General features: G+C 49.1%; 10 protein-coding genes across 10 annotated transcripts; 6 read left to right on the plus strand and 4 right to left on the minus strand.

The window, feature by feature from the left end:
* Positions 1 to 253: 253 nt before the first annotated feature.
* On the plus strand, positions 254 to 2,426 carry BU24DRAFT_419466 (cytochrome P450). Its single transcript, XM_033527226.1, has one exon. The coding sequence runs from the start codon at positions 658 to 660 to the stop codon at positions 2,278 to 2,280; it is 1,623 nt and encodes a 540-aa protein (XP_033388197.1). The 5' UTR covers positions 254 to 657; the 3' UTR covers positions 2,281 to 2,426.
* BU24DRAFT_128164 (serine carboxypeptidase-like protein) lies at positions 2,394 to 4,496 on the minus strand. Its single transcript, XM_033520982.1, has 5 exons — positions 4,191 to 4,496; positions 4,025 to 4,139; positions 3,924 to 3,971; positions 3,461 to 3,870; positions 2,394 to 3,406 (listed from the first exon to the last, which is right to left on the minus strand). Exons 1-5 carry the CDS (start codon positions 4,375 to 4,377, stop codon positions 2,484 to 2,486), a joined length of 1,683 nt encoding a protein of 560 aa, XP_033388198.1. The 5' UTR covers positions 4,378 to 4,496; the 3' UTR covers positions 2,394 to 2,483.
* Positions 4,497 to 6,003: 1,507 nt separating this feature from the next.
* Positions 6,004 to 6,474, plus strand: BU24DRAFT_459487 (uncharacterized protein; the record flags this gene model as incomplete). The annotated part of the gene is made up of 2 exons (XM_033531733.1): positions 6,004 to 6,108; positions 6,181 to 6,474. The coding sequence occupies 2 exons, from the start codon at positions 6,004 to 6,006 to the stop codon at positions 6,472 to 6,474; spliced, it is 399 nt and encodes a 132-aa protein (XP_033388199.1).
* A 788-nt stretch (positions 6,475 to 7,262) lies between these two features.
* On the plus strand, positions 7,263 to 7,938 carry BU24DRAFT_341883 (uncharacterized protein; the record flags this gene model as incomplete). Its single annotated transcript, XM_033523291.1, has 2 exons — positions 7,263 to 7,769; positions 7,831 to 7,938. The coding sequence occupies 2 exons, from the start codon at positions 7,263 to 7,265 to the stop codon at positions 7,936 to 7,938; spliced, it is 615 nt and encodes a 204-aa protein (XP_033388200.1).
* A 455-nt stretch (positions 7,939 to 8,393) lies between these two features.
* Positions 8,394 to 9,562, minus strand: BU24DRAFT_489731 (uncharacterized protein). Its single transcript, XM_033533660.1, has 3 exons — positions 8,879 to 9,562; positions 8,787 to 8,807; positions 8,394 to 8,718 (listed from the first exon to the last, which is right to left on the minus strand). The coding sequence occupies exons 1-3, from the start codon at positions 9,065 to 9,067 to the stop codon at positions 8,554 to 8,556; spliced, it is 375 nt and encodes a 124-aa protein (XP_033388201.1). The 5' UTR covers positions 9,068 to 9,562; the 3' UTR covers positions 8,394 to 8,553.
* Positions 9,563 to 10,587: 1,025 nt separating this feature from the next.
* Positions 10,588 to 12,313, minus strand: BU24DRAFT_459490 (putative siderophore iron transporter; the record flags this gene model as incomplete). The annotated part of the gene is made up of 2 exons (XM_033531734.1): positions 10,588 to 10,739; positions 10,795 to 12,313. The coding sequence occupies 2 exons, from the start codon at positions 12,311 to 12,313 to the stop codon at positions 10,588 to 10,590; spliced, it is 1,671 nt and encodes a 556-aa protein (XP_033388202.1).
* Positions 12,314 to 13,277: 964 nt separating this feature from the next.
* Positions 13,278 to 14,641, plus strand: BU24DRAFT_476919 (cytochrome P450; the record flags this gene model as incomplete). Its single annotated transcript, XM_033532952.1, has 2 exons — positions 13,278 to 13,462; positions 13,516 to 14,641. The coding sequence occupies 2 exons, from the start codon at positions 13,278 to 13,280 to the stop codon at positions 14,636 to 14,638; spliced, it is 1,308 nt and encodes a 435-aa protein (XP_033388203.1).
* A 1,670-nt stretch (positions 14,642 to 16,311) lies between these two features.
* BU24DRAFT_419470 (polysaccharide lyase family 3 protein) lies at positions 16,312 to 17,990 on the plus strand. Its single transcript, XM_033527227.1, has one exon. The coding sequence runs from the start codon at positions 16,455 to 16,457 to the stop codon at positions 17,811 to 17,813; it is 1,359 nt and encodes a 452-aa protein (XP_033388204.1). The 5' UTR covers positions 16,312 to 16,454; the 3' UTR covers positions 17,814 to 17,990.
* Positions 17,991 to 18,287: 297 nt separating this feature from the next.
* BU24DRAFT_365586 (Zn-dependent exopeptidase) lies at positions 18,288 to 19,746 on the minus strand. Its single transcript, XM_033524274.1, has 3 exons — positions 19,419 to 19,746; positions 18,953 to 19,364; positions 18,288 to 18,887 (listed from the first exon to the last, which is right to left on the minus strand). The coding sequence occupies exons 1-3, from the start codon at positions 19,557 to 19,559 to the stop codon at positions 18,337 to 18,339; spliced, it is 1,104 nt and encodes a 367-aa protein (XP_033388205.1). The 5' UTR covers positions 19,560 to 19,746; the 3' UTR covers positions 18,288 to 18,336.
* Positions 19,747 to 21,125: 1,379 nt separating this feature from the next.
* On the plus strand, positions 21,126 to 22,533 carry BU24DRAFT_419472 (NAD(P)-binding protein). The gene has a single exon (XM_033527228.1). The coding sequence runs from the start codon at positions 21,249 to 21,251 to the stop codon at positions 22,332 to 22,334; it is 1,086 nt and encodes a 361-aa protein (XP_033388206.1). The 5' UTR covers positions 21,126 to 21,248; the 3' UTR covers positions 22,335 to 22,533.
* Positions 22,534 to 22,726: the final 193 nt, after the last annotated feature.

Raw genomic sequence — 22,726 nt, forward strand, 5'->3', positions numbered from 1 at the left:
TCTGAGTGCCATCATGAGGAGCGCTGAGGTCAGATATAAGATGTCTCTGAGGTAGCCATGCCTCTCCCACTCATACCTTGCTTGTGGGGTGTGGGATCCCCTCCAGGTGAATTGCCCCGCTACCCCAGGATTGTCGCTTCAATGGACCTCCTCCCACGTTGCGCTTCCACCTCGGTTGGTTCGGCGCCGATTTCATCCCGCCACCCGGGTTGACCAACCACGACCCCCCAAATTCGAAGCATAAGAACCCATACTCGAACCTACCTAGACACCTATTGTGACGCCAATCCCTCAAGCATTATTCCCCTGGAACAAATACTTGAGTATTGACCTGCTCTCCAATTCCCGTCAGGATTTCTCCCTCGACAGCCGATGCCTTTACCCGAATGACCAGCAGCAATACGGCTGGAGGATGATTGCCGTTCTCAGACGACAACGCCAACCCCACATCAACTCCCACTACGAAAGCTTGACCTCGTGGAGAAGACCTATGACTAGGCTTACAAGCGGGTCTTGAACAACTGCCGAAGGGTCGATAATCCGACTACTGACGCCTTTTTCCTCACTCCTTCGATAACAAATCCAACGTGATCCCCCTTCAACACGCGAGACAATTTACTTGTCCTTTCAATCCTTTCTGTACAGCGAGTTGTTGACATGGCGATTACATCGGCGTTCGCCTCATGGCCACCTTATGCCTGGCTCTCGCTGATCCTCGTGATTCCAGTCGTAACACTGCTCCATGATATATGGGTATGGATGCGAATGCCCCCTGGCCCAACTCCTCTTCCCTTCGTAGGCAACAAATTCCAGCTTCCGCAAAAGTCACCATGGATTCAATTTCAAGACTGGTCAAAGAAATACGGCCCTATCTTCACAATCTGGATAGGAAGAAAACCAACCATAGTGCTGTCGGATCCAGTCATTGCACAGGAGCTTCTGGAGAAACGAAGCACAAAGTACTCATCGCGGCCGCGTATGGTGGCAATGGGCGAGATTCTTTGGGATGGTGCTAGCATCCTGGTGCAACCATATGGCAAGCAATGGAGCACTCGAAGGAAACTGCTTCACCAAGCCATGACTCCTAAAGCATTAAAAATGTATAAACCGGCCCAGACAGCGGAGGCATCTCGCCTATGCCAACATCTGCTGGATAGACCTGCCGATTGGGAGAAATTGCTCGAACGATATACCTCCAGCATAGTTTTCTCCGTTGCATATGGGCATCGCATCGATTCATTGAACGCAGAGGTCATTCGTGATCGCTTCAAGTTCATGACATATGCAGCCTCCCTTAATGTTCCCGGAAGATACATGGTCGAATCTTGGCCTTTCTTGAAATACATCCCCGACGTACTTGCCCCATGGAAGGCCGATATCAAAGCCCACGGCCGCGAAGAGGCGACCGCGAACATGGCTCTTGTAGACGTCGTACGCTCCGACCTCGCCCGAGCCAGGACTCGAGGCGACGACATCCCAGACTCCCTCTGCAAGTTGCTCCTCGAGCTCCGGGAAAAAGAGCACATCCCCCTCTCCGACCGCGACTTCAGCTACATCCCGGCCTCCCTCTTCGGCGCCGGCTCCGACACAACCGCCTCCACCCTCTGCAGCGCCTTCCTAGCTCTCGTAACACACCCAGATACCCTCGCAGCCGCCCACGCAGAACTCGACTCCGTAATCGGGCCCTCCCGCTCCCCAACCTTCGACGACGAGCCCCATCTCCCGTACATCCGCGCCCTCGCCAAGGAAGTCCTCCGCTGGCGCCCCGTCGCCGTGCTCGGCGGCACACCGCACGCCTCCACCGAAGACGACCACTACGAGGGCTACTACATCCCGTCCGGCACGACCATCCTCGGCAACTCCTGGGCCATCAACCTCAACGAAGAGTACTACCCGAACCCGCACCACTTCGACCCCACGCGCTTCCTCGACTCCGCGATGGCGGAGCGCGCGAAGAATTTGACGCCGTTGTCTGGCCGCGCGCACCCTGCGAAGGCGGGACATTCGTCGTTTGGGTGGGGGAGGAGGATTTGTCCGGGCGCGGATTTGGCGGCGAATAGCTTGTTCATTGCGCTGGCGAAGATTCTGTGGGCGTTTGATGTGGCGCCGAGGAAGGGGGTGGTGTATGATACGTTTAAGTATACGGAGGGGTTTAATATTAGGCCGCAGAAGTTTGAGTGCGATATCACGATTAGGAGTGAGGCGCATAGGGAGGTGTTGCTGAGAGATTCGAAGGAGGCGGAGGGGGTGCTGGAGAAGTTCACGCCTTTTGGGGAGTAGATTGGCAGGGCGGCTTTTGCTGTGAGAGCTTAGGAATGGTCGCTGTTAAGTTGATATGCAGGTATCGCGACTTGGCCCACTTACGATCACGCGTGGTAGTGCAATACAACCAGTGCGTGTGACAAATAACAAGATTTAGTGATCACATTATATATTCTCAATAAATATTCATAAATAATCTAAGATCCACTATCATTCTTCTCCTAGATCAGCGAATCCACCTCGATGGAGCTCTCACTCTCCCTCTTATAAATGATACCAGTTCCGGTGAAGTTTCCCTTCTGAGTCGTGAATCCCTCAGTGCTGCTGAAGTCGTCGACCTTTCCGAGCAAGATCTCGAGCATCCTGAACGCGACGCCGGGAGTGTAACCGGGCAATTCATGGCCAGCGAGCTGGGCAGTATAGAAAGTGAGGCCACGCTCATGGCTCCAAGAGCCCTGGACGCCGGAGCCAGCAAGAGCGCCGCCGTTGTACTCGGGGTGGTAAGGGGCGTAGAGGCGCTTGCTCGGATACTCCTGGAGACCCTGGGCGCCGTTCCATGTCATGTTTTGGATGGCGAGGAGGGTGCCGTTGGTGCTGAGGAGGAAGTCAAGGTCGCCGGAGCCGATGATGGTGTTGTTGGTGTATTCGATGACGCGCTGGAGGACGCCGTTGTTGGCAGGGCCGACGGAGGCGTCTTGTGCATTGGAGGAGCCGTTACCGTTGCCGAAGACGTTGATGTCGGAGCATTGGAGCCAGTTGGTGCCGACGACAGCGTGGAGGGCTTCCTGCACGTCGGTGCGGTTGAAGTAGATCTTTGCATTCGGGGGGCTGTAGTCTCCTGAGTTTACTATGCCGAGCTGGGAGAAGGGATGGGGGCAGGTCTCGGTGATGTGGTAGATGTTGAAGCAAGGGTTGACTTCGAGAGCTGCAGAGTAGACGGTGTCGAATTGGCTGCAGGTCAGGTCATCGGTCTCGTAGGGGTCAGGTGGGACGGGGAAAGGGCCCGATGGTGGAGGAAACTTGAAGTAGGTGTCCCAGTAGGAGGTGTAGTTGCACTCCTCATTGCGCTTGCGTATCTGGTCAAGGAAGGTCTCATTCAAATACATGAGGTTGTTCCAGTACTCCACATAGGGGAGGACAACGACTGGACCAGGGTTAGCGGGTGTACTCGCACTATATGAGGTCCCACGTTTCTTACCTTGTTGCTGCACAGTATCATCTCCAATGATTGGATCATTAATAGAGATGCCAGCGAGATTGAAGTACTCGGTGTCATTCTGCTGAATGAATCCATCGGCAATGTAGGGGACGTAGTACCCAGCATAAGACTCGCCCGTCACGTAGGTCTTCCAGTTGTGAAGCTCGAAAGTGTCAAAGAAAGACTTCCAGAAACCACGGAACTCAGTGGCTAACTCAACCTCATCCGTGATATTAGGAGTCCCCTGGGTATATCCTACACCGATGGGCTGCTCGATCCAGATCATGTTGGTCAAGTTTGTCCAGCTATAGGGGTTCTGGACTGGAGCCAATGTGCCGGCTTCCCATGTGAAAGGACCATTCTCGGTGATGAAACCACTCAATGAACTGCATCCAGGACCGCCATTCAACCTTAAGCGGAGTTAGATATTTGTGCGAATAGCTCATTTACACGGATGGCTTACCAGATGACGATCTCATCTTGAGGGTCAGGGTTGGTAGTTGGGAAGAACCTATAGTCAATTAGCCATTGATTGCGCATGTCTGACTACTGGGTGTCATTTACCAGAAGAAAAGTTTACGGGTCTCGTCTGGGTCGTCAGAGATGGGCAGCAATCCGGCATATGACTCTCCAACGTCGAAGGGGACCTCAGGAATGCCAGTACCATTGACGGCAAATTCTAGGATTCTTTTAGTATATGGCGCTTAGAATTAGGTACTTCTGGTCTTACCCTTGGTTTTCTCTGTGAGAAAACGGGATGCTCGTTTCTGGAGCTCTGGAGACTTGAATGCCTGGCTTGCCTCGCGCTTCTCTACTACCGGCCTGGCCTTGTTGAAGACTTTGTGTTTGTGTAACGAACTACCCGCCAAGGCAGAGGTTGCACAGAGCAAAGTTCCTGCAATTGATAGAAACCTCATGATTGGGAACGTCAGATCGGAACGAGAAGGCTTGAGTGCAGGAAAAGAGGAATGAAGGCGAAATCGCAGCTATTTGAAGTAAACCCTGCCATCCATGACGGCATTTCGGCAGTATTCGCAAGTCCATTATTGCCAGGAAAAGAAGGTCAGCGACCCAAATTTTGGGAGTCCAGGATGCGTGGTGGCAGGGAATTAGTGTCTTCGCCCCCTGGTAGAGGCTGACGGTGTGGATAAACAGAATGGCGACACGATGCGGAAAGTGGAAGATGCGCGAAGCTCTCAGGCGGATGGTACATGCTATGCTGTGCAATGACAATATAGATTGTCGAAATCTTGGTGACACACCTGCCCCTTTGAGCAAAGCCCTATATTCGTTTACCCACACCATCCGCGTCCGAGCATGACTGGGGCCTGGACGGAGTAGACAATCGTCTATGATTACTGCTTAAGCGGGGGAAAACCACTGCAGGCATAAATCTTGATTTGTTGATAACAATTAGTGCCGGCGATTCCAATGTCAAGCAACTTTTAAGCTCACGATCAAGCCTCGGCTGCGACGCTTGTCAATGCTTATGTCCCTATCTCTTGGGCTAAAAGGGAAGGAGAACGAGCACATTGCTGGCGTGCTGGTGCGATACCCATGTCGCCACTCGTAGTCGTCGTCGTAGTCGTCGGACCAGACATCGATGGTAAGTTTATTGGAAGATGTTGTGAAATGAACCTTGTGTAGAAAATGAGGCATATCTCTAGATCCTCCAATAATCGTTATTTGGTGTTTTCTGCACGCACCTGGCCTGCTGATATAGGTACCTACGTACTCACTCAAGTGAGATGGGATGGATGTATTTTGTGTCACTGCAGATCATGGCTCTTCCGGCCGTAGCCTTGTTAGGTAGTCAGTAGGAAGCTGGAACGGAGAATCGCTCTCCACAGCCGAAAGAAACATATATGCTTATGAGAATCGTCATTTTGGTCTCGCGTGGATGAAGAGACAACGAGATCAGAGGGGAATCGACACAGACTTAAGGAGAGACAGGTCACGTGTCAAAGTCTAGTGGTGGCTTGATGCATCAGATTCACCCCAGCTTTTCCATTACAAAAAACCACCTACTTTGTACGGAGTACTTGCACTCATCGTATACACTAAACATGCTCAAAAGAAACGATAGATTTCGTCCATTGGGCGGTGCAGCCCTGCCAGAAAAAAGACGCCAGATATTTGTATGCAGCACCTCCATTCCTTTACGCAGCCCCGGATTGTTGCAATACGATAGTACCTTATCAGAGAGCAATCACCGATAAGTACTCGTACCTCGTACTTACAACCAAATCCTGCACCTCCATGTTTCTGACCTACTCAGGAAAAATTCGTGTAAGGCGCCCAGGCAACAGCTCTAATACACAAAGGGTGCGATCTTACTCGTCGAGAGACTTGTGGCGCTCGGATGACGCGGCGCAGCACAGCCCTCCATCATCAGTCCAACCGAGATCCTACTCATAGCAGGAAGATCAGCTGAATGGAACAGAGACATCATAAAACACGTCCCATATCCTGATCTCTAGGGTTTTGGTCATAGCAGCATCCGTTCATATATCTTTACTATTGTTCGCCATAATTCTAGCAGCATGGGCCTACCATTTTTGCAACAGCAAGACGCAGCACCGGCCTACGATGATGTAGTCCACGACCATCCAGTAAATCAATTTCCGCCATCTGGGTCGAATTCAGCAGTAAGTACTTGCTCGTAGACACTTGATTTAATCATGATGATCGCTTGGACCGCAATTTGACGTCATCAACAGTATGCTGCCGTCCCTCAAGACGACGTTGAGCTTCATGCGCACACGGCCAACCAACCTACCGCAAGCCCAGGCCCCGCACAAGAGCCCGAAACCCTTGCACAGACAATCGCTGGTGTTTTCAGACCGAAACCGCATGTGCACTGCGAACAGTGCGATGTGCAATTGCAAGCCAGAGAGCGCCGCGAGAATGAGCGTCACTGTTGCTTCATGGTTGCGGCCACATTCATGACCGCATTCTTCTGCATGATGATCCTGGGCATCGTGGTAGCAAAGACCATGAAGCATCACGATTGATCTAAGACTACAATCGATGAATGTTACACGAGGGACTCTGCGCTACCGGACCTTGTTAAAGACATTGCGATCCAGGAGGTTTGTTCTCAAGGAGCAACCCCAGATTGCATGACGTCTAGAGTCAGGAATGGGCGCATACTGGCTACGAATGTCGATTTACTTTGCTATTGTTCCAAAGCATCGAAGGGAATAGCAATACTCACCACAAATACCCGATCTATTGTCTTCTATTTTGTATGATATCATGGTACTTACGTTTTTCAATCAACCGATTACTTCTTTGAGCAGGAATCAGTCCATCTGAAGTCGTTTGATCACTTACCGACAATTCCCATCGTTATTGTTTCGGGCAACCGACTCCTTCGTGTCTTGCTTGCTTTATCTACGTTTATACTTTGAACAATTCTCTCTGCACCGCCCCATTGACCATTGTCAGCACGGTGCTATGATCGTCGCGGTAATGTTCGGTAGAAAGATATTTGGATATATTGACAATGACCTTTTCCGCCCCGGTCTATGGAGTCGGGAGGACAATCTACCGAAAATGCAATTTACCTCACCCCTTCCCATTTGTCCACAACCCATGGCTACCACAGAAGAACAACCAAACAGTCTCTAAACTTCATATAAACCCATATGTCGCTTAGAAATTGGGAAGGCATTACCGCGTATACAGAAAACTCAGATATAAAAGATGGACCCGGATTTATCGAGAATGTCTCTATCCCCACATCAGCATCGACCTCAACTCACCTCCCTCCCACGATTCCATCCATCATAACATCACCATGCACTTCTCCGCCGTCGCCATCGTAGCCCTGATCCCCGCCGTCCTCGGCCACGGCCTCATCCAATCTCCACCCTCCCGCCCGACCGGCGCAACACTGACCGCAAACTGCGGCTCTGGCGTCGCTTCCCAGATCAACTCAGACAACACCTCCTACGTCGAAGCTCTCCCGCCCGCCGCCGCCAAAGACAAAAACTACAAGCCAGCGCTCTGCAACCTCTGGCTCTGCAAGGGCCTCCAGTTCGCCGACAACGCCGCCAACGTTCAGAAGTGGACTGCCGGCCAGGAGGTCCCGATCAAGGTGTGGCTTCGCATTCCGCACGAGGGCAGCGCGAACGTGAGCATCGTTGACACGAAGACAAACACGATCGTCGGGGATATGTTGAAGGTGTGGAGTAAGGGTTATGCGCCTGGCAGGACTGAGAAGGATGCCCCGCTCGACCAGAAGGAGTTCAGTATTAAGGTGCCGACCGGTTTGGAGGAGAAGTGCGCGAATGCTGGTGATTGTGTAAGTCTATATCTTCCGAATTTGGATTTTGTGAATGTGGTGAGCTGATGTTGATTTTCAGGTCCTTCAATGGTGGTGGTTTGGAACTGGCGCAAAGCAGACGTATGAATCGTGCGTCGACTTCCAGGTCGTAAAGCCTGCTGTCAAGGAACGTGCCTTCAATGCATGATTGTCTCAAAAGTCTCGAATAGGGTATTAGCAAGGCTCAACCCAATGGAGCCATTTCCTATCAGTAAATAGAAAATCCCGTCAAGATTAATACATCTTCTTCGTCACATCATGTGAGCTTGTTTTTAACTTTGAACTTGAAGCCCGAAACAATCCCTCTCGCGGATCGCAAAGTTGCCGTAGCCGTTCTCTTCAATCTGGTGAAGCGAGGGGTTCCCTTAATATATGGTCAGCAAATCATGTTGTTGCCGAGGACGAAGTAGATGGATCTAGATATGATCTTCAATATCGGTTTCGCGTGGCTGTCAAATTAATTGCCCTGCATCCGAGCTATAGAATTCCAAATCGTCCAAGGAGAGAAGGCTGCAGGGGATTCGCAGTAAAGGCTAGGACCGAATCTGTAATGCAATAGTATGCGAAACGGCAAGCGCTCCGGAAGTCATCCACTTGTAGTATCTCTGATGCCTTTCATGCCAGTTTTGAGCTTGATAGTATATTATTAGAAGTCCGAATAATCGTTACTGCATTTTCCGATCCACCGGCCGAAATAATCCCAGATGGGTCGTATCGCCATGTCGCCATAACATATTTTTCAAAAAGTTAAGATAAAGGAAATCTAGGTCGTCTCGTTGTACATGGTTGCAACTGTAGTGTCGCCCTCTGCCTCCTCGTGATAGTGTCCTCCGACGTTGCCGGTATCGAGTTCGTTGAACCTGCGGAGATCCATGGGCTTCTCCAGAAGCGGGTTGACGTAGGGGTCGAAAGTCTTCCAGTATGGGTTCTTTGGGTGCATTAGTACCATCATATATCATCAAATAGATTAGTTTCCTTCTTATTCATAAGACATACCTCGAGGTGGTATTTTTGGCTCTATGTCACGTGTTAGCGATGTCCATGATCGAAGCCTCGATCCGGCGAAGACTGGGAGTTTGGCAACTTACGCTCTCGTACTGATACCTCTCAACGATAGTGAACTTCTTTGGGTCGCTCACATCCTGCATAACGAACCAGCTCAACGTCTCGCGGTCTTTGCTGTAGACTTGGCTCGCCTCGATGAGCTTGGCCTTCAGCTTCGTGATGGACTCCTGGTCATCTTTAGCGTAGAGATGGACGACGATTGTGTAAACCATTGTTGCTAGTTTATGTAGATTTTCGAACTTTGAAATGATCTTGCGGGAGCTACTAAAATATGTTGTGTTGTTTGGTGGGCGTGGTGGTGGTTGAGACGAGGTTCAATGAAGCGCGGGTGGGAGAGCAGAATGCCCAGGTCTTAATAAAAAGAAGCTCCGATGCGGGTCCCGCACAACTCATTTTCAGTCAGCATGGGGTTGTTTCTGTTTGCAAATTTGCGATGGTCAATTTCCAGTTTGGCGTCTGGAATTGGTGGATACGCCCCCGTTCTCTCAATCCCCTAGCTTCTAGTAGTGACGGTTGGTTGAATGTTTCGCTGGTGCCAATGACGTACGTTCTTCGAAAACCCCACTCGCAATGCTTTTTATCACTTATCCCCCGCTTTAAAAGCAAGAAAGATAACATGGCGCCTTCCGCGAATTCGGGTGACGATCTCCCATGAAAAAAGAAAGGAGAGAGCAGAAGGCAGAGGGGGAGATCAATGATTGTCCAATCATGTCAGCGCGGATCGAGAACTGCGTTGGATGCCAATGTGCTTCGGTAACGCCTTGTAAGGATTTGTCACCGACCGGGTCAGCCGGTATAAACAATTGTGGCGTACTCAAGCAATACATGAAGTCAACAATGTATTCATAAGAAGATATTCAAAAATCGAAGAAAGTCTGCTATGTTATGCATCATTGTCGTGAGATATGTAGGCATTGTGCTCTTACCAATTTGGGACATGAGGTTGAGCAAACCTAAATAGAGTACAAATAGAAAGAGTATCAAAACGAACTCATGTATGGACGCGCATTGCTCTACTACTCGAACAGTAATTGAATTTATGATCTCAGTTGTGTAGGATTGTGAAAATAGCTTGTATTGCCCTGCTCATCACTGTCAAATTCATTACGTTAAGATCTGTCACTGAAGCTCGTGTGTGTAGTAGGGCCATCGCAACGAAGCGCGAGATTGGAGACAGAAGGCCATAATCAAGGATTTGATCTTGACAATAATCAAAGCTATATGCCTCCTTGAAGAGGTACAATTTACGACTTACTTACCTCGGTCTATGAATGGATTTTGGTCTTGGAATCACCGTATGAGTAGCTTGCCGCTATGGAAGATCGGCCTTACCAAAAGAAGCACTACTCAAGAATACCAGCCGAGCATTCTCCCGGGTTAAATAATATCCAACTTTGACTGGAGTTCAATCAAGTCAATCGGACCGTTCAAGTTTTCTGAATAAAAACGGTCGAATATATTGTAAGTTGTGTTTTCTAACACCCTTATTGGCTAAAATGTCATACAAGAACTAGATATCGGTCACTATCTCCATATTCTTATGTGAAACTTCCTCCCGATCATCTGCATTTGCCGCGTTCCCCACATTCGCCTAGGTTTAGCTGCCGATGCTAGAGTTTTGCGAGGCGAAGTTAAATGAGATGACGATCGCGCAAAGTTAACGTAAATGCGATCTGTCTGTCCTGTATGAAACAATTGCAGGATTGCCAGCATAAGAGTACAAGTCGATGATCTAACTGACGACCTCCAACCTTTGGACACTGGACTTCTGTTCCTCCACCTCCAATCTCTGCTCTCTTTCTTGAGCCTCCAAAACCTCGTCTTCCGCTGGTGCATCGATGTAGTTGGTAAATTGAGCTTTCGGGTTCCAAAGGAAAAGCGCAGCTTGGGCACACAGTCAGTAAGTACGAAACAAGATCAAGGAGTTTCAATCACTTACATACTATCCCTACAGCACTGAATGCAGCGGCTGTGATCCAGGTATTGCGAAATGAAACTCTGAACGCCTCCGTCAGAGCTTTTCCTGATGCAGCGAGAACCTGCGGAGTGACGCCAGGTATCTCGTGTAGAGCCGCTTGGTTTTGCGTGGTGAAAGCCCTAATAAAGCGACCAATGTCCTGCGGAGAAAGCCCTTGAGACACCGCCGCTGCTGCGACTCTCATCGGCAACTCGACTTTGAGTTTGTTGTTGAAGACAGCATTGCTAATTGAGAGTCCAATGGCACCGCCAAGCGACCTCATAGCCGTGACAAGACCAGAAGTGACTGATATCATCTCCTTCGGGGTGCTCATTTGTGCTGCAACCATAGCATTTGTAAGGATGCAGCCGATACCTGCACCGCCGATGCAGGCATAGCCATAAGCATTTGCAAGAGGCAAAGTCTCCCTAAAAAATGCCATTAAGACATTGAAAATCATCAGAAAAGAGAACCCGAGAGCAAGCGGTTCACGTATTTGACGTGTCAGTGTGGTGTAAATGCCTACAACGAACGAGGAACCCATAGCGAGGAGAAATAGGACCGCAAATCGAAGACCGCCATCAAAGGGATCAAGGTGCTGCACAACCACGAGCTCAAACACGAAGAAGGCATTCGCCGTTATGAATGCCGTGCCTTCCACGAAGACCATAACGATGGAAAGGGGGAAGTTACGGTCTCCAAACAAGCCGTGATGAAGAATACCTTGGGTAGTACCGCGCCATTCATATGCACAAAAGGCCGCCAGTAAGCATACACCAGTGATGAATGGACCCAGGACATGACCGTCGGTCCAGCTGTATGGGTTACTAGACCATTGTAAACCAAGGCAGAAGAATATCAGGCCAAGAGCAATCATCAAATTGCCAATCCAGTCCATGGACCGAAGCTTCTGGGTTGTAGTCAAGGAGACTTGGAGCTCTCGTAACGGAGGATTGTAGCCAAACTGGATACCGACAAGACCGAGAACGAAAAAACCACAGTTGATGTACCAGAAGGTTCGAAATCCTTGGGCATTCTCATTGCGTATCAGCGCGCCACCAACGAGTATACCCGTGACAGCGCCCATGCCGGAGACGATGTTTGCAACAGCCTGTCCGTACGCTCGGTGCTTGCGATGAAGGACTTCGGAGGGTATAGCATAGCACAGGGACTGGCAGCCGAAAGCTAAACCGATAAGACAAAACCCAGCGATTGCAGTTGAGATATTTTGTGACCGCGACACAACGATGGTTCCGACAACTCCCCCCACAGTTGTAGTTTGAACTACTATCTTGCGACCCCAGTAATCGGCGGCTTGACTACAAGGAAGGATAGTCGCCAATGTTATAATTGTGATGACCGACGCAAACCAAATATAGTGATCTGGACTGCCCAGTAAGGTCGCCGTGGTCTGAGCTAGCAGAGCGCTTCCAACTAATGACATCAGTTGAGCAAAGACGATGGTGCATGTGGCCTGTGAAGTAACTAGGTCAGTCGCCATCGTTACTGAATAAGATATGGGTGCCGAACCGCCACTGCAATGAGTGTTCTAGCATGGATATGCACTTCATTGTTATTGTGGGTAGGCGTGATTCCATCTTCGTGAGCCTGGACATTATCGTTTTTATCTTGCATATTTGGATTACTGTTTTCTAAGCAGCACAAGTATTATAGGACAGAACGAATGTCTTTCGTTGCGAGATAAATCAGACAGCAGGTAACTATACTCATATATAATATACCCAAGTATGGTAATACTAAGATCTCATGTCTATCTCTGGAATCCGGGGAGTCTGATACCCGATGAGAGTAGCGCCAATGCAGCCCTGCAGTAGCCTGCACGTTTTAACTCCACTTCACGACCTACTACTCCACAGCTGCTGTATAATGGTGGTTGCCCAAATACACAAAGACATGCATCAATGCATTGCTGCATTGTTGACTCCACATCCCGATCCGATTTTGAATTCCCAGTGGATCCGCAGCTTGGTACCCCGCATGTGGATGGCCGGCAGCACGTAGCGGTTGTTCTAGGTTCTTCTGGGATGCGTAACGGGAAACCTGGGGAACTTTATTTAATCGCCTTTGTTCTTGATCTGTTCATTAGCATCTACCCAGATTTCCACCTCACCTACTGAGAGAATCATGACATTCAAAACCGTGCTGGAGAAATCCACGTCTCATCCGTTCTTTGTCGTATCGGTTGTAGTCCTTACCTTTTGCTCCTTCGTCTTCGTCGTAAGTGCATCTACCATATTATTGCCTCTTGGACAGCCTGTCTCCATACTCACAATATAAGTTGATACATCGTCTACTTTGCAATTCGTTACGGCGTGTACCTGGCCCTTTTGCGGCTCGACTGTCGAATCTCACGCTTGCGGTCGAAGGGGTCAAGGGTCGCCGAGCTTATGTGAGTCCACGTTACTATTACAGAGTCCTCGTTCCCAGTGCTGATTTGGGTGCGTATGAAGGCAATTGACGCGTTACACCACAAGTATGGTGATGTTGTTCGTGTAGGTCCTAACGAGGTATCAATCGCCAGTTGGCGCCACATTCGGACAATCTACGCCAACTCGAAAACTGTTGTCAAGGACCCTTCTTTCTACGCCAATGCTACATTCGTTGGCAAGAACAACATTTTTCAGATGACGTACGGACGAAATGCTACAATAACAAGTTGAAACATTGCTAACATGTGAACAGCAATCCCACTGAGCATGCAGCACGTCGTAAATTGAGTAGCCCACCTTATGCTTCTCAAGCTGTTGGCAAGCTAGAGAGCTTGGTACAACAAAAGGCAGAGAGTCTTGCACAACGCCTGCTTATTGAAGCTAATACGTCAGATACAGGCACTGCCGATGCTTATAAGTTATGTGGCCTGTTCAGCTTTGAAACAATCTGCAAGGCTGCCTTTGCCAAAGACTTCGAAGGATCGGATGGTGTTGCTGATTCACTCAAGCTCTTGCATGCGATGGACGGCAGTGCCCCCACCCTCATCTTCGACGGCGTTCTCCCTTTCCTACGTTCTACCGGGCTCGGTGTCAAGGTACCTGGGTTTATTGGCGACGCTTATCGAAACCATCAATACTGGGAAGAACAATCTAGGATCATGGTCGACCACTTCCTGGAAAAGTCGTCTTCTGATGAGAAGTATCTCCTCTCACCGATAGCCACAGGTATCGATGGCTTCCTGGGTCGCCGTCTGAACCACGAGGAACTAGTTGAAGAAGCTATGGGTTACATGTTCGCAGGAAGCGGGACAACATCTTCAACTTTGACGTATCTCCTGTACGCACTGTCGCTGCCGGGGAATGAGCATATTCAGGAACGCTTGTACACTGGAGTCAACGCTTTGCCGCCAGGCGACATGACTGCACTTCGTCAACATCCCTATCTGAACGCTGTCATCAAAGAGACATTCCGACGCTTCCCAACGATTGTATCAACCCTGCCCCGCATTCTCTTGGAGCCTATGCATATAGACGAGTACACCTTGCCAACGGGTACTGTAGTTGGTATGCAAAACTGGGTCCACCATCGAAATCCAGCAGTGTTCCCCAACCCAGATCAATTCGCTCCTGAGCGATGGTTGCAGAGCACCGAGGCTATGGAAGCCTCTCTTACGCCATTTAGCCTTGGCCGTCGAAATTGTATCGGCCAGAACTTAGCTTGGGCAGAGTTGTATCTAGCTGTGAGCGCAATCATGCATGCTGGGCTGAAGTTAAGGATCGGATCAGAGATGAAGGCATGGGAGATGGAGATCGAGGATCGTTTCAATATTGCACCGAGAGGTCATCGGTTGATGCTTGAGGTCACCAGAAGATGAAGAATACTTCTATTCCTATAGATCGTCGTTGAAGTGACATAAATATAGTCTCCTCGATAATTAGGTTCTTGAACCGACATCTATACCTAGAAAACCTAAAGCAGTTTCAAGCTTCATGAGCACATGGTCAAGACGATGAGCGTCAAAATACGATGCGCTTCAGCTATCGCACTTTATTCTCAAATTTCACGCCTGAGTGCCGACACTCAGAAGATTTGCTGTTTCATTAAGCATGGAACCTTTATCCAATGGACTCTGGAGCAGTAGGGGAACTTAGACTTCCAATAGATAGAAATCATTGAAAATTCCAGGGGCGAAACAACAGCGACCCCACTCTCTGGCCTCATAGAGTCATGATGTCTTCAATGCGGAACTTGCGCTGTAATCCGAAGTGGGCTGGGGAGATTCGGCCGACGTTTCCAAAGAAAGAGAAGATTACGATCAACTTCATCCTAGACATACCCTACCTCTCCCCATCCATTTGCCCTTTTCATCACGGCTGCCACGCGTAGTACCGCCAGATGGAGATTTCGTCGACAACCATTGTACCCCTTGCAGTGTCACCATATCTGTTCGCGCACGGGCAGCGTCACACAACACTCATTGAACACTTTCGTGGTTCTGATGCTTGGATCTGCGGGAAATGGATTCCAGCATATGAAACGGATATCAAGAAAACTATTCAGCTATTTTTTCTCGCACTTAAAGATATTGTAGAGGAAAAGTTTAGCAAACTCCCGTGTCTCAAAACTAACTTGCTCAATGTTGGGAGGGCTTCCCTGCATGGAGATAATAAATATGATGACAAGAATGCTCCAAAACTGTGATACTCAGACAATTAATGGGACGTTGTATCGATAAATTGAAGGAGAAATAATGTTGCACAGGCAAGCGTCTACATACTGTGTAGGGTTTACGAGAAGTGCATCATGATGGTGAAGGTCCACAATATGCGGTATAACGATCGGCACGATAAACGCAACTCCCCACAGAACAACTACGTAAGCTTCTCTTCGGCCAAGAAGCACTTCTCTTTTATTTGTCTTTCGTTGAAAAATGCTCTTCGACAAAGTATGGAAAAATCAAAAATCCTTGCACGGAGTACATGGTGGAGTGGACGATGCTTGCGATCGTTCTAGAATTCTCCGTGGATGGCTACATTCTTCCGAATCACAATGTTGGACAACAACACACCACGCGCTTAGGTGTCTATCTTTTCCTTTCAAGACTATGAAATAGCATGTCGCGTCATCTCTAACTCCCGTCATTTTGTCTGAAGCGGGTGCCAAGAACCCAACCCCAGTATGAAACATCTGGCTTCCTTCCGATAAATTGTTTTCACCACCCGTGGATCTGATTAGCGACTTTAGTAAACAATGCCCTGAGTCTTTCGAAACGTTAGGCTACTTGAGATTATTTCCCTACAATGAGAGACGATTGAACTAACGCCCTGTCATGTAGGCTGTCGCCGCTCCCGCGTCTCTGGCGGAACACACCGCATTCGGCATTGTTGTACAATCGGTATCCCCACTGTCGGCGCCTATGTTTGGAGTTTATCAGGCGTTACGCATACACACAGTACCCACGGGATGCGTTATGCTCTCCTGACCACGGGCCGGTATACACATCAAGCAACAATGTATAAAATATCAATGATGCCAGTCTTGCTCAGATCTTTACCTTCGCTACCAACCTTCTCATTCACTTCATTCTTCTTTTTTTTCCATTCATTTCAGAGATTTGTGCTAGTCACATTCATTCTTTAAACCAGTCCTTCTTTTTGCTGCGCAAATCCTCGAAGCCACTTCATAACAACATGCGTTTCTCATACTCGACCATTGCCACTTTGGCACTTGTTCTCACGGCTGAGGCAGCGCCTCCATTCGGACGACCGAGGGAACATAAGGGTAACCGTCCCGAACTACCAGGCTCTCGTCCTCTTCCCCCTTGGCTTCCAAGCGGAATGCCGACTGGCGGTGCTCCATTTCCCAATCCAACTGGAGGACTTCCCAGTCGCTTCCCGACTGATGCAGCGCCATTCCCTGGCCCTACTGGACTGCCCCCGCAGCAGCCTGGATTGCCAGGAACTGGTGCACCTGGTCTACCTATCCCTCCTTCGGGCCTCCCTCAGCCTCCTTCAGGTCTCCCAGTACCTCCTTCAGGTGCCCCTGAAGCCCCTGCTCTTGCTCCCACAGGTGCTCCTGGAGATGCAGTCTCCTCTATCGAGTTCGAATTTCCTAGCTCCATTGCCGTAGCCCAGCGTGCGAAGGCAACGGATGAGGAAACCAAGGAAGCTACTGCCACCAGCACCCTCGCTAAATCAACTGGAAACACCAAAGCCCCTACAGGGTTCTCCACTGTTGCTTCTGTAGCCACATCAGCCGTTCCTTCGGGAGATGCTTCCTCTGTTTCCTCTGTAGTCGCCTCCACTGATGCCTCTGCTGCTCCCTCCAGTGCCCCGTCCAGCGTACCATCTACTCCCCCTTCTACCGGTGGCGGCAAGGCCAGCTCCACTTTCCCCGAGGCTGCTGGCGAGTCGACGCTCGCTGAACCTATGTCAGTCACTGGCGAGTTTGATGGAGGAATGACACGTTTCGGTCGAGGTGTGACTTGCGGTGGACAGAGCGAGGGAGGTGATTCTGACGCTGTTTTCCTTCTCGAGGACGGCGCTACCCTCAAGAACGTCATCATCGGCGCTGATCAGTCTGAAGGAGTCCACTGCCTTGGTTCCTGCACGATTGAGAACGTCTGGTGGGAAGCCGTCTGCGAGGATGCCTTAACACTCAAGCAGGATTCCGGTACCTCTAAGGTGATCGGTGGAGGAGCCAAGGGCGCTTCCGACAAGGTCGTCCAGCACAACGGCGGCGGAACTGTCGCCATCTCCAACTTCTACGTCTCTGACTTCGGCAAGCTCTACCGATCCTGCGGAAACTGCAAGACCATGTTCGAGCGACATGTGACTCTCGATGGTGTTCTTGCTGAGGGTGGAACTTCCACTGCTGTTGGTATCAACACGAACTTCGGTGACACTGCGACCATCACCAACTCCTGCATCAAAGCTAAGGAGATCTGCACCGAGTTTGAAGGCAACGACACTGGTGCTGAACCAAAGAAGATTAGCAGTGGACCAAGCTCCTCTTGCATCTTCACTGATGCCGACGTCAATGCTTGCTAAACGATAAGGACTTTCAGAGCCCGAATGCAAACTCACAAGGATGTCCATAAGCGGTTGGAAAAATAAGTCTCTCATTTCAAGAGTCTTTGTAGCGACACTTTTACGTCGCAGTGTTATGTATATATATTTTATATTCGATTCATTCTTTAGGTAGTGAATGCGGTCTTCCAATATAACGGTAAATCCGGTTATGACCTACACACATTCTTGTCCAAGTTTCCCTGTGACCTTTGTTTCCATGTATCTCGTCGTGCATAAGCGATTCACGCGCAACCGTTTGGGTGAGATAGGTGCATCATGAGGTATGCCACCGAGTCAAAAGTCGATTATCGCTATAATGCCAACCCTAATGAACGCAGATCTCAGCAAGCAGTCGAGTCTTCCATACTGTGTACGTTTGCCACCTTAAAAATTCGGGGGCCCATAGCGGAGTTGACTCACTTCCAGCAATTCGTTTGGATTGATTAAGGTTTCCGACTGTGTAACAAGAATGAAGGATCATAATGAGATAAATTGTAAATATTTACAAAGCAGCAAATGCCAACTCAACGACGAATCCAACGACCAACTTCGCGTGCTCGACCATATGTGCGAAGTCGACGCGGTTGATGGTATCAGAAGTTGTGTGAATGTACGGGTTCTCGTAGGCCATCTCCGACTCGAAGATCATAGCAGAGGGATATCCAGCTCTTGTCGCGCTAGCATGATCGGAGCACGCATAACCGCACCTATCATCCGCAAATCCGACGCTGGTGTAAGCAGTGATAACGCGTTTGGTGAAGGCAGTCAACGCAGCGTTGACGTTGTCGGTGATGACGCCAAACTTGGGAGTCAAACCAGCGCTCTTGTAGCCCTGAGTGTAGCCAGTCATGTCTTGGTTCAGCATGGCCTTGACATCACGTCCGCTTGATGAGTAGCTGTTGAAGATAGCCTGGGAGCCCAAGAGACCTCCCTCCTCGCCAGCGTACCAGTGGAATTCGATTGTCTGGGGAGCTTGACCACTTGCAATGGTGCTGTTCGTAAGAAGAGTTCGGAATGCGTCCAGAATGGTCACAGTGCCAGAACCATCATCATCTGGTGTGCGATTAGCATTCGATACTTTCATGCGATTTCATCATTTCTCGGGATATCAAACTCACCTGCGCCGGGGGCTCTCCCACTAGTAGGACTCTGTTGGTTAATAGAATCTTGGTGAGCGCCAACAACAATAGTCTTTACACTCTTTCCAGGAATCTTCGCAATGATGGACGACTGGACGAAGGAGTGTGAAAACGCGGTCACGGTGATCGCAGATCCGGCGGGTACATAGCTCTTGACCTTAGCAAGCAACCAGTCAGAAGATTGTTTGCCTGTTGTGGCTCTGTAGTATCGGTTGTTGAAATCGCTGAATGTTTGCAGGTTGGTCTGCATGTTCGATGAGCTGAGCTTTGCGTTCAATGCGCGGACTGAAGTTCCTTGTGTAAGCGTCGAAGGGAATGTGACAGCCTGGCGCTTCTCAATCGTGGGCTGGAAGTCCTGAAATTCGGTGATGTCGAAGAAGTTCACACCTTCCTGAGAATAAAAGTTAGCACCAGAATGGATACAATGCCAGGTCCCTCTACTTACGGACTTGAGCTTCCATTTTTCTGCCTCAGTCACTTGTTTGGTCTCTCCGGGTGCGAGCTCGATCGTGTACAACTCCTCCCCTGGTGTTGGAAGGGCAGTCGCAAGTGCCACGAGGGCAGCGAAACAGACTGAAGCACGCATATTCAAAGTTTACGTCTTTCAACACTGGTTGTGAAAGCTCAACTAGGAGATCTGAGGAAATATTTGGGGCCGAATTTCAAGTCGCTGCAGGACTGAAGGTCAAACATGGCGGCGATCATCGTCTTTTTATACGTTGGCAAGGTCACAACGTCGACAACAAATATTCAATCGCAAACAAGCCGCGTCGCTAAGCATTTCGACCCTTTATGGGAGGTCGGCTTGGATATTGATTAAGACTCCCGCCATTTGCCCTGAAGAGGCGAAACCAAGAAAAAGCGCATGAATTGCCTTAAGTTCTTCCCCATTAAAGAGCATTCGTCCGTCTGGCCAAGCAAGTCCGCGCGGGAGATCGGCCTCTATAGTAATCCTCCGAATGGGACAGGACGGCTTTTCCGATGCGAATAATCTTAAGAGAAGGTGGATTTGGCGCAGATAAGGGTGGCTAGGCCGATTACCTTCCTGATTCATACTTAATGAATTTGATTTCGCAAAGAGCAATCACAGAACAAATAAAGGCATATAGCCTTGTATCGATAAGGAAGGTTGGTTGTCAAGTGACGGAAACGCACCAATGCTTGCAAGCATTCTATATTAACCCAGGATCCCCATGTACAACGATAGCCATATGCCACAAGACGCCATCGATAACAGCGCATGCTCCAGAACAACTGACAAACTTATTATTATGTCCTTCTCGTTCTTGCACTGGAAGAATCGTTTCTGATAATTTGATACTACTCGTAGCAATCAATTCTCGAAAATGCACAGAAGGGAGGATACTTGTCCTTGCTCACTTTGCATCAACATTGATTGGATGATTTGGCATCATAGAACGGTAATCTGAATGATATAAAAGCTATGAGCGCTAACGAGATCCACTTTTGAGTTGACAGTGTCAGTAATGTAAACTGGATGGTGAAGGAGCCTCAGAAGTACCAGCTACTAAGGCGAGCATGGCACGCGACAGATCTTGACGTGCATTGCAAAAGTTACCAATTTGGTCAGCATCGGCGCAATGTGAAATTTTGCTTTCATGAAGTAACCATAGTACTATTATGTAAATTATTACGTTCTCCATGCACGCGGGAGTACTCTGCAATTCTGTGTTCTTATTCGAGCTACCTCGTAACACAACTCGGGCTTGTGGCTTCGTGTAAGAGTCATTCCGCCCCAATTAAACTTTGTCACGACTTTGTTTACGACGGTGACTCCAATTCCCATTTAGTGACCGAAATCCAGTATCCAATACTCTCGAAGGAAACAAAAGAGCAGACTAGGATAGTGCAACCAAGATACCTCGATCATTACGCATAATCTTGTGGCGGTGCAGAACAAAACACACTTGGCAGCTATTCATCGTGCGGACAACCCAACGTCTACTTCAACTATGCTACAATCGCGACATTTTCAAGAGCCAGGGAAATCAAGTTCTGCTACCTTTGGTGGCTGTGTCAAGATGCGATGCCTACCTAGGTATCTTTCCTTGGTAAGGTGGCGTGATGCCTCCTATGGTAGGTTTGGATTTATGTGGCATAAGGTACAGTTATGTCAGCCAAGGATGCTGCTCTGGGCATTGATAATAATATCAGAACCAAGATGGAGTATATAAAAGTGATGTGACTGCGTCTTTAGAGCTTTATTCTTGCCATCCTCAATCAAAGAACAAAATCTACAACAACGCGCATCATCATGGCTACTTTGAATGCTCCAAGTATGGAGCGGCGACCCAGCACCATTGCTGCGACACGATACATTATCACGGGGGGCAGTGGATTTCTCGGAAACAAGATCGTGGAGAAACTCTTGATTGACCCCTCGGCGAATGTTACCATTCTCAGTCGTAATCCAAAACAAACAAGAGATAGAGTTTCATACTTTGCGGCCGATATTTCCAGCGATGCAGAGGTCAGGTCCATCTTCAACGAAATCAAGCCTCACGCAGTCATCCATACAGCGTCTCCACTTCACAACGATACTGCCGACGCCCACTACCAGACCAATGTGGAGGGAACCAACGTCCTCCTCAAAGCTGCGCTGTCGACGCCTGAGACAGTGGCTTTTGTGTACACATCTAGCGAATCCGCAGTCAAACCTTCGCAGGAACCACTGACTGAGGATAAGGCAGAGCTGTATGTAGATGCCGATTGGCATCATCCGTACGGCAAGACAAAAGCTATGGCCGAGGGTCTGGTGCTGAAAGCAAATGGAGATCACCTCAAGACGGCCGTGATACGACTTCCTGGACTCTACGGTGAAGGAGACACTGTCTTTGTACCGCATCTAATGGAGAGTATACACAAGAACGAGCACAAGACCCAGGTTGGCAACAACACGAAGATGTTCGAATTCGTCTATGTCGACAAGGCAGCTGAAGCCCATATTCTTGCCACCCAAGCCCTGTTGGACCCAGTCCGAGGCGAGGGTGTTGCTGGAGAAGCTTTCTTCATCTCTGACGGCAAGCCCCAGCCCTTTTTCGATTTCGCGAGGAAATGTTACGCCGCAGCTGGAAGTCCCGTGGAAGCGGATGAGGTTTCGGTTGTTCCACTGGTGGTTGCTCAGGCCATGGCTTCAACCGGTGAATGGGCCTACAAGGTCCTTACATTTGGTAGCAGAACGCCACACACAAGAAGGGATGATGTGGACCATTTGGATCAAGGGACATGTTGGTCGATCGAGAAAGCCAAGCAAAGGCTCGGCTACGAACCTGTCGCTGATCAGGATGAGGCAATAAGAAAAACCATGGAATGGGCCAAGATTAAGTTTCCAGGGAATTGAAGTTGTATACAAGCTGTCTCAATCACGTAGATCGTACGATGTTTCTGTCTGTATCTCAGCGTAGCTTTTAATATTTGCCTAGGCAGCTGGCAAATGCCTGAATGAAGTCTTCAACGACAAGTGTGGTGTGTCCGAAAGAACGTCTGAAAGGACGGGTACAAGAGATCTCATTCCATCTATGTAGTTCAATTCGATCGAGCACGCTGCGATGTTTCAATGAGCGAATCTTTATGTCTGAATGACTTGGCGCCATGGATTTGAGGCCGATAGCCGGTTTAAAAGTTTATAGCCACAGACTGCAAGGATAATCGAGTGTTATTTCCCAGTGGCATGATGTGAAATCATTAAGCTACTCCAACTTTCCGCAGTGAAAGTTTCTCCATGTAATACAA

This window comes from Aaosphaeria arxii (genome assembly GCF_010015735.1).
Source record: "Aaosphaeria arxii CBS 175.79 unplaced genomic scaffold BU24scaffold_2, whole genome shotgun sequence".
Lineage (NCBI taxonomy): Eukaryota > Fungi > Ascomycota > Dothideomycetes > Pleosporales > Aaosphaeria > Aaosphaeria arxii.

Excerpts from the sequence above, each read along its gene's own strand:
- BU24DRAFT_419466 (XM_033527226.1), top strand. The coding sequence starts at position 658 with ATGGCGATTACATCGGCGTTCGCCTCATGGCCACCTTATGCCTGGCTC.
- BU24DRAFT_419470 (XM_033527227.1), top strand. The coding sequence starts at position 16,455 with ATGCGTTTCTCATACTCGACCATTGCCACTTTGGCACTTGTTCTCACG.
- BU24DRAFT_489731 (XM_033533660.1), bottom strand. The coding sequence starts at position 9,067 with ATGGTTTACACAATCGTCGTCCATCTCTACGCTAAAGATGACCAGGAG. Across the intron at positions 8,808-8,878 it reads AGAGGTATCAGTACGAGAGC|AGCCAAAAATACCACCTCGA; the intron begins GTAAGTTGCCAA and ends CACGTGACATAG. Across the intron at positions 8,719-8,786 it reads GCCAAAAATACCACCTCGAG|AACCCATACTGGAAGACTTT; the intron begins GTATGTCTTATG and ends ATGCACCCAAAG.
- BU24DRAFT_419472 (XM_033527228.1), top strand. The coding sequence starts at position 21,249 with ATGGCTACTTTGAATGCTCCAAGTATGGAGCGGCGACCCAGCACCATT.
- BU24DRAFT_365586 (XM_033524274.1), bottom strand. The coding sequence starts at position 19,559 with ATGCGTGCTTCAGTCTGTTTCGCTGCCCTCGTGGCACTTGCGACTGCC. Across the intron at positions 19,365-19,418 it reads AAAAATGGAAGCTCAAGTCC|GAAGGTGTGAACTTCTTCGA; the intron begins GTAAGTAGAGGG and ends TTTTATTCTCAG. Across the intron at positions 18,888-18,952 it reads TGGGAGAGCCCCCGGCGCAG|ATGATGATGGTTCTGGCACT; the intron begins GTGAGTTTGATA and ends ATCGCACACCAG.
- BU24DRAFT_128164 (XM_033520982.1), bottom strand. The coding sequence starts at position 4,377 with ATGAGGTTTCTATCAATTGCAGGAACTTTGCTCTGTGCAACCTCTGCC. Across the intron at positions 3,972-4,024 it reads ACCCGTAAACTTTTCTTCTG|GTTCTTCCCAACTACCAACC; the intron begins GTAAATGACACC and ends AATTGACTATAG. Across the intron at positions 3,407-3,460 it reads TGATACTGTGCAGCAACAAG|TCGTTGTCCTCCCCTATGTG; the intron begins GTAAGAAACGTG and ends ACCCTGGTCCAG.